Source organism: Leptodactylus fuscus, chromosome 2, assembly GCF_031893055.1.
Source record: "Leptodactylus fuscus isolate aLepFus1 chromosome 2, aLepFus1.hap2, whole genome shotgun sequence".
NCBI lineage: Eukaryota > Metazoa > Chordata > Amphibia > Anura > Leptodactylidae > Leptodactylus > Leptodactylus fuscus.
The window spans coordinates 254,662,852-254,675,595 of record NC_134266.1 but is presented as its reverse complement, the minus strand read 5'-3'; the positions used below and the strand labels follow the sequence as shown (position 1 = coordinate 254,675,595).

The window sequence follows — 12,744 nt, the reverse complement described above, 5'->3', positions numbered from 1 at the left end:
CGCTTCCAGTGGAAATATGATAGCGTTGTTGGTATATTAGCATTTGGCCCCCTGCTTTTATTTTTGCACAGGGCCACAGTTTGTCTAAAACCGGCCCTGCCTCTTTCTCCAGGTGGGTCCACCCACATATAGATACGCCCACATACCCAGCGTGATGACATTATCGTGCCAACCCCAATGCATACACCCCGTACAAATACAGGTGTACGTGAAAGGGTTAGCGCTATAGTGCACTTATGCGGATCAGTCACAAACAGGGCTGCTTTATCCGTAGGGCCAATGGTGCATTGGCCTGTTGAGACAGCCTGCATATGCTATCCTGCGTATCTGCCCCAGTTGCATAGAAGATGTTGCAGGGAGACTCCCCTGGACCTGCGTGATGTAATGACTTCACTTACATGGTACCTACAGCTCCCTAAAGACTCGTGACCGAGACAGCAGGGGACGAAGAGAGGTGAGTGTCTGTGTTTATTTTTATTATTAGTATATTTGTGTGGTAGGAAGGAGACAGAAAACTGTGGGTACACTTCAGGGGGACGTTAACTATTTCTTGAGTGTCACTTTAGTTTTTACTGTATGTAATATGTCCATGCTGCTAATGCCAATTTCCCAGGATTGGCTAAGACTATGAAGATTATCTTGGATTCATTTTAAAGATGAGTATGCCGGACTATGCCAGACAGAGTTTTCATCAGCAAATTGCTCAGAATCTGTAAGGACTATCATGATGATTCTCATCTTTAAAATTAATCTAAGGTAATCTTCATAGCCCTGACTGATCCTGAGAAATGGGGCTGCAAACTGTCCTCCCCCTCCTGCCTCAGGTAGCATCTCAGAGCAGTGGTAGGAGGAAGCACGGGGGAGGAGCAGGCCTGTAGACTGCATAGAGATGATAAATCAATCAATCATCATCTGTGTATAACCTGTATATGACCACAGTGGGGGGAAAGTAGCATGGACTTCTGTCCATGTTATCCCCTCTGCTATCAGACATCATACTATACTTTTGCATTTCCTAAATCCATCAATTTCCACTCTGGCAACTAAGCCTAATAATAACCTGACAATCACCTTTTTTTTCTTTGCAGTAGTCACGTCATATACATCACATAGAAGACAGACAGGATTACAATAGAAGATCACATCTCTATAGATAACGTCCACAGTGGCTCATCATTTCCTGCTAGCAATAGATGAACCAAGCCGTCCCCTGTCCAGTTTCTCTGGGGTTTATGACCGAAACCCTGGTGCAGACAGTGGAGGTTGTGTGAACCCAGCCTTAGAAAAGAGAAAAAAAAGAAAAAAAAAAGTGATATTTTTCCATCTGGTTTTAATAAATAAATAAATAAATAACAAAATTGCCGATACATCCCCTCAAAGACTGTCTGGCATTTGGACTTACATTGCCTATTTGATAAATGACTGCATATTTTTGGATACATAGCTATTCACTATTAATGCATGGATCTGAATGTTCATCGATTTATGGGCAGTTTTTTGATTGTCTATAGATTGAACATTCCCGCGTAGTTCTCGTGGTGTGAATACCGTACCGGCAATGTGATTTACTTCTCTATTGATTATATTGGTAATCTTTGTTTTTGCCACATGTATGTATTCACTATTGATGCTGGCCAGTATCCAGTGTGCACTTGCATCAATAGCAATAAATGGGCGCTTCTTACTTTACTGTTAAATACATTTTATATGTTTTTTTTAAATTATATTTTTTTCCCCTTTTTTTTAAGCCCCAGATATTGCTCACAATGTACATTTTTCCCTATCGGTATGTCTTTAGAATATGGGATGGAAGTCCATGCAAACACAGGGAGAACATACAAACTCCTTGCAGATGTTTTTTGGGGGTTTTTTTGCCCTTGGCGGGATTTGAACACCAGGACTCCAGCGCTGCAAGGCTGCAGTGCTAACCACTGAGCCACCGTGTGGCCTCTAATAAATTATATTTGTATCCATAGAATACAGGGAAGCAACACTTTTTTCTTTTTTTTTCAATCTAATTTTTGTTGCGCATTGACATTTGTGGGCATTGTCTCACTTGTTTAGCTGACAGTAATTTATGTGGATGTTTCTTATCTATACTGTACAGATACGCACATTTTATTACTGTCAGCTATAAAAAAAAATGCTTTATTTCAGATATTTTAAAATGTGCAAAATATCTGAATAAGGCCGCATGAATGTGGATCAATCAAGACTGGAAAATCCAGTGTGTATATTGGCCTTATTTCCTGTCCCTAACTCAGTTCAGTGACCTTGAGTCCCTGCATCATAGCAATCTACAATACCGGGAGACCCTGCATCATAGCAATCTACGATACTGGGAGTCCCTGCATCATAGCAATCTACGATACCGGGACTCCATGCATCATAGCAATCTACGATACCGGGAGTCCCTGCATCATAGCAATCTACGATACCGGGAGTTCCTGCATCATAGCAATCTACAATACCAGGAGTTCCTGCATCATAGCAATCTACAATACCGGGAGTCCCTGCATCATAGCAATCTACAATACCAGGAGTTCCTGCATCATAGCAATCTACAATACCGGGAGTCCCTGCATCATAGAAATCTACGATACCGGGAGTTCCTGCATCATAGCAATCTACAATACCGGGAGACCCTGCATCATAGCAATCTACGATACCGGGAGTTCCTGCATCATAGCAATCTACAATACCGGGAGACCCTGCATCATAGCAATCTACGATACCGGGAGTCCCTGCATCATAGCAATCTACGATACCGGGAGTCCCTGCATCCTAGCAATCTACGATACCGGGAGTCCTTGCATTATAGCAATCTACAATAACGGGAGTCCCTGCATCATAGCAATCTACGATACCAGGAGTCCCTACATCATACTTATCTACAATACCGGAAGTCCCTACTTCACCACAGATCTACTGTCTTATACTATACGAAGTATGGAGCAGTAGCACCACGGTGAGACAGGGACTCTTGGCAACATATCTCAAAAAGTAGAAAAACTGGGCACTCACCCATAAAGTTAATGATAAAAGTCTGAACTTAATTGCAGGTATCCAAGTCAAAACATACATGGGAGGAGGCACGCTCAGTGAGGAAGAACGTCAGCTGTTTCGTGCGGTTAGCACTTTATCAAGCTCCGAGTTACAGAGCTTGATAACGTGCTAACAGCACGAAACAGCTGTCGCTCTTCCTCACTGAGCGTGCCTCCTCCAGTGTATGTTTTTACTTTGATACCTGCAATAAAGTTCAGACTTTTATCGTAAAGTTTATGGTGAGTGCCCAGTTTTTCTACTTTTTGAAATTACTTGGACTTTTCTTCACTGTGAGCACCACCCTGATACTACGTATATCATCACCCCTACCTTTTGGCTAGTGCATATTTCAGTAGTGCCACCTTACTCTACATATGTTATACTCTTGGCAACATACAGTAGATCACTATGATGCAAGGAGTTTGGGCCAGGAAATCTGGCTGATGTATGGACCAGTGGTCTACAATGACAACAGAGGATCATATATGGTTCCTATTCTAATTAAAGGGGTGTTCGAAGTCCTTTTTTTCTACTCCCTAGTGACACTTTAAATAGTAAACACTATACACTCACTCCAGTGGAGACTCTCCATTCGGGTCCCCGATAGAGATGAATGAACCAATTGTTCCAATCTAAGCTTGACCCAAAATTTCCAAATTGTTTGGTTTTAATGAAAAAATGTATAATTGGCAATTAGTCTTAGATGAACTAAAATAACAAAAAAAAAATTATACGTTCGCTCACCTCTTTTGGACCTCCTCATGGTGACCAGGGTTCTCAGTGATATAATGTGTCTAGGGTCATATCTTGGGATCTAGACCACAAAATGTACAGATTTTATGTAGACCTCACACCAAAGTGGACATTTTTGGTCTTTTCCTAGGTGGGCTTTAGGGTATGTTCACATGACAGAATTTGTAGAAACTTAAAAACAAACTCAGAAATTTGAAGTGAAATTTTTCTGTTCTGAGCAAATTCTTCCGCAATTTTTTTTCTGCCTTCCTTTCACTTCAGTAGGAGTTAGCAGGCAGAATCCATCCATCCATCGAGCATGATGCTTATTTTACACTAGCTGAAAAAAATCTGTCTGTTCCCCCATTGAAATGAATGGAAGGAAGATTTTAGAGCCGATTTTGAGGAAGAATTCACTCAAATTCTGCTCCAAATTCAGCCATGTGGACATACCTCTACAAGTTCAGGTTTTGGTCTATAAAATGTATCATCAAGGCTAGCGGTAAAGAAGGGGAATGGTAAGGGCGGCCATGTTGGAGTGTATAGGAATGAGAGGGGTCGCCATACTAGGGTCCAAGAGGGGGGATATGCCGAGAACCAAGATTTAAAGGGTTGTCATGGTTGGGACTTGGAATGAGAGAACTATGCTGAAGACCATGGTTTAAAATTATACCAAGCTGGGGACCAGAAACATGGGGAGACATGCTAGCGACTAGGGACCTAGAAAATGTGCAGGCCAACACAGGTGTAAGAAAGTATTGCGCCCCCTACCATGACTTTTCTTTTCGTGTGTCTAGGCCTGGTTCTGTGTAATATACTGTTGATATACCAAGCATAAGGTACATGATTTTGGGTTATTTCATGAATATTTGGGGGGACTGTGCATAGTTGCTCATTCCATTACACACTATAAACTGTATTCTGTATACTTTCTTTGAGAGGACCAGCCCCACTATAAGACCATTTGGGTATATATTTGTTTTAGGGTATTGTGTCACTGCATTCCATAGCAACCTATCACATATGAACATTGGTCACATCCCATCTCCGCCGTAGCCCGTACACATAGTGCAGGATCTTGTCATTGATATTCCATGCACGTATAATTGCTTGTACCGCAATAATGCTCTTTTTAATTGCTCATTGTCTTGGCGCTGTGGCCAAGTGTTTATTCAATAGTCATTAACGTGTTACCAGCAAAGTATTCATGCCTTACGGGAAAGGGAAAATCCACCATGATGATATCAATGGTCTTATATTCCAGAACCTTGAAAGAGCGGTGGTCTCAATAAATAAATGATGTAGATGTTGACTAATATGTAACCCTGTATTCCTCTAGGTCAGACACATTTACCCGGGCAGCAGAAGATAAATCATAGACTTCGAAAGCAAAAATGTACATAGTCAGTGTTCAGCTGCATTACTGGGGCATTAAGACGGTATATTGCTTGCCACATGTATTAGTTCACGCGTATGAGGAAGAAAAAGCAAGCAAAAAAAAAAAAAAAGAAGAAGGAGCGCAAGGAGAGAGGCAATAGAATGTGTTTTTTCTGCATTTTTTTGTTCCTTTATTAAATCAATAGGGAAAACACAATTAAAAAAATAAATAAATAAAATTGTGCAGCTGCTGAACCAGGGAACTTCAGCCAGAGTTACCAGAGAGAAGGCAGGGGAGGTTTATTACCTTCCCAGTTACGGGTGCCGCCATGATGCGGCTCCCCTCTGACCCAGCGGTCATGTGATCAGCCGGTATCAGAGCCTGTTAGGGCTGCTGGGTCCTACAGAACCCGGATCAAATCTATAGTAACAGGCTGTACCATTTGTCGACAATCATTCCCAGAAATTCCATGTACTGAGACGGCACGAGACTCTACTTTTCCTTGGTCATGAGCCAGCCGAACCGAAGAGGTCCAAGGTGACCTACAAGCTGGAGAGATGGTCCACCTTAGACGGAGCTTTGACCAGGAGGTCGTCCAGGTATGGAATCACGGCAACTCCCCTGGAACGGAGGATGGTCATGAGGGACGCCATCACCTTAGTAAAGGCTAAGGGGGCGGAGGCCAGCCCAAAGGGAAGAGCGACAAACTGAAAATGTTGTGAACCCACCGCAAAACGAAGAAAACGCTGATGGTCCAGCGCAATAGGAATGTGGAGGTAAGTGCCACAGATGTTGATGGATGAAAGAAATTCGCCGGACTCCAGGGATGCCACCATCGACCGCAGGGACTCCATGCAGATCCAGGATAGTGCGAAGAGAGCCATCCTTCTTGGGAACGACAAACAGTTTGGACTAACAGCCCAGTAAACGTTCTGAAGCAGACACAGGGACAATGATCTCCCAGGAGAAGATCAGACGACCCTCCCCCCAACACCCGAGAGGTCCTGAGTGGTGGAAACCCACCATGCTGAGAAGGACTTGGCAGGAGGCCTGGAGGGCTTAGAGCGGCACTGCCTGGCAGGTCAGAGCTTGAAAGAGGGCTTCTAGGAATGGGAGTCAAGGGGAACTGTCTTCTGGAGCGCGAGGTAGAGCCCAGAAAGGTGAAGCAGTGCTGGGAATGGCCAGAAGAAGATGGCTGGCACTTGGGACGCCTCTGGGGGAGAAGAGAACGTTTACCCCCGTGGCCTAGGAGAAGTTTCTATAAGCCTTTGCTAAAAAGCCGGCCCTGTTCATCCCAACAAAAGAAGGATGGGGGGAGAGGGAGTAGAAATACTCACCCATGTGCTAATTTTCTTATACTCACCCTTATACTCACTCATGTGATTTTTACTGAATCACATCCTTAAATATCATTTAAAGATAGTTTTTTCTTTAGGTATTATTTTGCCACCTTGGCTGCTGAGCCCTCACAATAGGCTGGCATTTCTCACAACTTTTACGCATGTATTGTGTATACGCAGGTTAGGTGTAATTCACATGTAAACATTTCAGATATATATTGTGTCCGCATTTTTGCAGACGCCAATATATAAATTTTTTGTTTGGCACGTAGATAGAGTATATATATATATATATATATATATATATATATATATATATATATATATATATATACACACACACATACATACAAATACACACAGTGGATAGATATAGATATGAGATAGGTAGATAGATATGGGATAGAGAGATAGATAGAGATAGATAGAGATAGATAGAGATAGATAGAGATAGATAGAGATAGATAGAGATAGATAGAGATAGATAGAGATAGATAGAGATAGATAGAGATAGATAGAGATAGATAGAGATAGATAGAGTGCACAAGATTTGCGAGGTATGTATGCTTAATATGATGGTAACGTGGCCTAGAGGGCGTCTCGGAGTGAGAGTTTATTTCAAATAAGAATCACACAAATACAATAATGACGAAATAGAGTCGAAAAACTGAATAAATGTCCATTATATCTTTATTGTTAAACAACCTGGTTGAAAATATTTGCAACTGCAGCTTTAATGTACAACAAAAAAAAAAAAAAAAAGATCATAAAAGGGAAAATCCTCGTAAATTTACTATCGTCATGAAGTGACGCTTCCTTACCCATCAACGGCTACAGACTGATCAATACTCGCTGCTCAGAGCGTCTGTCTGATATAGACCAAAGCTTCAAAGAACGTAGGATAAAGAAATCTTTAAAGCCATGTGCACGCTCTTTACAAGAGCTTTTCCCTATGCTAGGTATATAAACCATGTCCTTCCAAATGGACCTGCAATATATTGCTTGCTGGTTGGCCAGAGCATTAGGGTCAATGGTCCATAGCTGGATTGGTTATAAGGAAGAAAAAAAAAGAAAAAACAAAACAAAAAACAGACTTAAGTGCCTGAAAAATTCCCTTTTTAGATCGCAGCCACCTATACCTGGGGGCCATTCACATGAATCCAAACTTCAAGTGTATTATCTATCTTGTCAGTTTCTCCAGCGTCCTATACCTCGCACTACAACTCTAGATGTCTGCTCAACTAAACACACACCAGTGAGCGACCAGAAACCCAACACTGATAAGTGAACTGCATGCCGCACGGCTGTCCGTCCGTCCGGGAGCAGTTCTAATAGAATATAGGTAGGACACTATGCACGTGCCTGGAAACACTATCTGTGCACTGCAAACACATGCCAACTCGGATACAGCAGTGTTAGAAGGCCTGTGCTATATCTACGTACATACATATATATATATCTGAAAGGTTAATGTAATGATCGCAGCCTCGTTATGTAGTAGCCCATATGGTCCGGGCCGGTGGGCACTTTGGCTATAATCTGCCTCTAAACCAAGCCGACGGATGATGCTGACCTGCCCCTGGCCTGATGGTCTAGGAGTGCAGGGGTTTGGCAAGAGAGACTTAAAGCAAGTCTTATCGGCACCCAAAACACCACACAAGTAAATGCTACAATTCGGGATGTACCAGGGGCATGGCCGGTTGCAGCACCCATTTTGGTCTCCCTAAGTTGCCCCTTTACCCAATGATGGGCATGGTGATGGCAGGGGGTGTCAACCATGGTGAGGCACGTACCAAACAGCTCATATGAATAGCTATAACAAAGGACATTTCTCCAAACATGTCTGGAAAGTTTAGACATTGCCCTACACCGTAACCTGTGTGGCGATTTAGGAGCAGACCGATTCCATTTTCTAGTTAGTTACAGTTCTATAGACAAACATGGCCGCCTTCTTGCGGTCAGCTCTTTGTGCTTGGCTTATATAGGGCAACTGTACCAATAATGAACACCTTAAAGGAGTCATACAGAATAAAAAAAAAAAAAAACAAACATGGCTGCTTATTTCAGAAAGAGCTCTTCTCAGGAAGTGACATCACATCCTTTGGTCACATGATCATACAACTGCTCAGTACTATTATATCTGAATGGGGGCATGACCATGTAACTAACGGACATGTTACCGCTTCTTTAGAGGAACCGCCGCTCTTTCTGAAAGAAAAAAAATCCACGTTATCTGCTCCTTTAAGAGACACAGGCCTCCACGTGACCAACAGGCCTCATTTAGAGGAACGAGACTTGTTCCCCATAGCAACCAATCCGAGCTCAGCTTTCGTCTTTTACATTGCTTCAATAAAATGAAAGCGGCGCTGTGATTGGTTGCGATGGGCAACAAAGACCGTTTTACCTTTAGCGGATTTTGATAGCGGCTTTCTACTCCCATGCCATGTGCTAAACTGCCATGAACCAAGACTGGCACCCGGAAGTGATGATGGGAGTTATACTGCCCAGACACTATCTAAAGCAGTGGAAACTGAGCGCCAACCATTACAGTCAAGGCCGCTTCCATTCAGGTGTCAATATCCCTTTAACATATAGTCAATCGGATAACACAACGCAATGGCGGATTTTTATAAAGCAATTCATGAGAAGCCCTTCTCACTACTGATTTCACATTTATCAAACGGAAAGAAAGAAAAAAAAATTCACATATCGAGTCAAAGACTCAGCAGCTAGCAAAGCACGATGGGAGTTGTAGATAAGAGGCTACTTAGTCCTTGCGTATACATACCGTACAAGACTGGACGTAACAGAAAAAGGCGTATTATATGAAGAACGGATGGTATATAGTGCCGAGAACATTAGTATCGGTACGGTTATCCTATAAAATAATATGCTTGCTACTACTTTACAAACTAATATAGACAGCTTATCAGTGAAAAGCAACAAAATAAGGTCGAAGAAAAAAAAAGTACAAAAAACACAACTCAAAAGCGGGTAAATCTTAGTGAACAAAACATGTTGGTGTTACGAGGACCAGTCGTCGTGTGTATGTGAGGTAGTAGTATAAAGCCCACTCCCTAACACTAACCTCTTATTATAAAAGAAGCAAAAAAAATAGAGAGAATTTCTTATTATTGCTAATAGGCTAAATCAATCGTCAGGACAGGGACCTTACCGTGTTCTAGAACATTCTACACAGAGGGGGGAAAAAAAACATTAACAAAAATATTATGATGGGCTGTAAAATTACAAATTATCCAAAAACAACAAGAAAAAAAAAAAAAAAAAAGTCATACCCACTCGCTAAACTCTTCTGTCAGGTCTAGACTCAAAGCTGAGATGTCCTTTCAAAAGTCAAAGCTTTATTAGCAGCTAACGACTACCTTTGTTTTTTTAAGGAAACGCTAATAGTGACAATATGAAATAGCAACATTGATATGGTGGTGTTACGATCCGAAACGTCGGACGCGACATGTTCAGCACTGCAGATAAAAACCCATTCGCGATGGTCTTGCTTAAACCTATCCTCCACAGTCAGACTGGTACAGGTGCTTTGGCAAGGGGTGGGGCACGCTCCGTCATCGATTCTCCAAAGGCCTACTTTCTATGTTGGTGATACAGCATAGTGTAGTATGGTGTTAGCGGGCGAGGCCTCTTCACATTGCTTCAAACTCATCGATGCGCTGTTTCGTGTTTCCTTGTCGAATCTGGCGGAGTGTCTTGTACTTGTCGCGGCCTGCTTTCACGTTTTCGGCGTGGAGTACATCGTTTTGTGTTTTCTTTGTATCATCTCTTGCTTGTGCCAGCTCAGAACTTAGAGCCTGAGGAGAAGAAAAAAATTAAAGTGGTTTATACTCCGATGCCTGGGATATTTATGAGATATCCTGTGTCCGATAGGTGCAGATCCTAGAGGTGAGACCCCCCCCCCCCCTCTTTGACAATATGTCCCCCAACCCCTGTCTCACGGTCGTTGTGAGTGGATAGGTGGCCAATGGTCTTGTAGTCAGAATTAAAGTAAACTGGTAAGATTTATTAGTTCATAGTTTGTCAACAACCTTTCTGTGTTACCAGAAACCCCTTTAATAATTGTCCCATTATATCTCGTCTTCTGCAGATTTATTCATCACCATGGATACAGACTACAAGAAAAGCAAATGTGTAGTCTGATGGAGGAGCCGTTTCTTCTTTCCATCTGTACGCTATAGGAAATGTATTTTAGCAATATCTAAGACCAATAAGCTGAGCAATATACTAAATTACATAATAGGGCCTACAATACTAGTGCAGGAGCGGATACGGCCTTGTTTTTTTCAGGGCATCTCCTAGATTATTATTGTTATTAATGTCAACCCAAGTCTGCCTGAAGCATTATTCATTACTTTTGTGGAAGGCCGGAACTCTGGTTCCTGTATACCCTGTAGCTGTTCCGACTATGGGTCACATGGAGCAGCTACAAGGGAGACAGACTAGAGAAGTGATGGTGTACCTTTACAAGACCGAGTGCCCAAGCTGCAACCCAAAACCCACTAATTTATCAGAACGTGCCAATACCGCAATTTAACCTTACCAGAACATTTTGCTCCACAGTGGTCCCCACACAGTCCTATCTACTCCACAGTGGCCTCCATACCAGTACAATCTTCTCCAAAGTGGCCCCCTCACAGTCCTATCTGCTACACAGCGTACCCTACACAGTACAATCTGCTCCACAGTGGCCCCCGCACAGTACAATCTGCTCCACAGTGGCCCCCGCACAGTACAATCTGCTCCACAGTGGCCACCACACAGTACAATCTGCTCCACAGTGGCCTCCATACCAGTACAATCTTCTCCAAAGTGGCCCCCTCACAGTCCTATCTGCTACACAGCGTACCATACACAGTACAATCTGCTCCACAGTGGCCCCCGCACAGTACAATCTGCTCCACAGTACCCCCCACACATAGTATAATCTGTTCTACAGATGGGTTCCCACAGAGAGGGCTCTGAGTGCCACCTGTGCCATAGGTTCGCCATCATGGAACTAGAGTAACATCCTCCCCTGCAGACCTCCGCAAAAGTAATGAGTGGAGCTCTAGGGTGTATATTAGTAATAAAGCTTAACCAGTGCAAGACATGGACTCTTAAGCTTTATTACTCCTCAGATAACCCTCTTACGATTTGACTGCATATTACTTGGCATCCAGGAACTGGGTGCCAAGTAATATGCAGCCAAATCGTAAACTGAAAACTAATAATTTGCATTGCAAAAAAGTCAAACATGACTGGATACCTGGAGCTGCTTCTTTACACGCTCGTTCTTTTGCGTTTCGGTCAGCCTCTCCTCCTCGCTCCGATGGTTCATCACCCCTTCAGAGGACAGTTCCGCGCTGGCCTCTGCGCTGTTTTCGTCATGTTCGTCGTGCTCGTGTTCATTCTCTGCAGGCGCCGCGGGAGGTGGAGGGAGAGGCGGCGGTGGGGGTGGTGGAGCAGACATCACGGATTTCAACTCTTCTTTGGTTTTTTCCAAATCTTCTTGTGCAGAAAACGCCTGGCCGAGAAAACGAGAAGTTACAATCTTTGTATACATATTATGCGCTGTGTGAGTCATTGCAATGCAATACATAAGGACAAGGCCGAAGTACTAGCGCAGAGGTATCGCTTCATACAACTCAAGGTCCTGCACAAAAAGGGTATTCATATTGTATAGACCCACAAATTCACTCCTTGGTAAACAAGCTTTCATGTCCTTGATCCACGGAAGAGAAAGAACAATAAAAGATGTGTAAACTAGGGGGAGAGAAAAGGGACAAGGACGCACAATAAGTGACGTAACCATTAGCCATGACATCTTATCCTTACCCTCAGCTACAACATGGAAAGTGGAGAAACTGCAGAAAAAGACGACAACCAAAATAAAAGTAGGCCGTATACTCATATAACACTTGGGAGAACACAGCCATTGCCCCTGCAGATACCAGACAGACACCTCTCAAAGTGGTCCTAAAAGGATCCATCCGCAAAGTCATTATTTACCCTAAAACTACCAAATCTATCAATCTAAACCATTCACCACTAGCCGCATCGTTTAGGTGACAATGATGACTAGGCCTCACTTCCATCTTGCTCCGTGATCTTCAAATAGAATATCAGTAATAGCAAAGAAAACTTTAAAGCAAATTCCCAATAACATATCAAACAGAACAACTTTCCATTGACATTTGTAGACTACCCATCACTGACCTTTATCCGATCCCCTACGGCTAATGA

General features: G+C 42.9%; 1 protein-coding gene across 1 annotated transcript in view; it reads right to left on the bottom strand.

Moving 5' to 3' along the window:
- Positions 1-7,160: 7,160 nt before the first annotated feature.
- Positions 7,161-12,744, bottom strand: part of RDX (radixin) — a 64,607-nt gene continuing 59,023 nt past the window's right edge. The window contains exons 13-14 of the mRNA XM_075266064.1: positions 11,768-12,025; positions 7,161-10,316 (exon numbers count right to left, since the gene is read on the bottom strand). Of these exons, the coding sequence (XP_075122165.1) occupies positions 10,152-10,316; positions 11,768-12,025 (423 nt within the window). The 3' untranslated portion in view covers positions 7,161-10,151. The remainder of the gene's footprint in view (positions 10,317-11,767; positions 12,026-12,744) is intronic.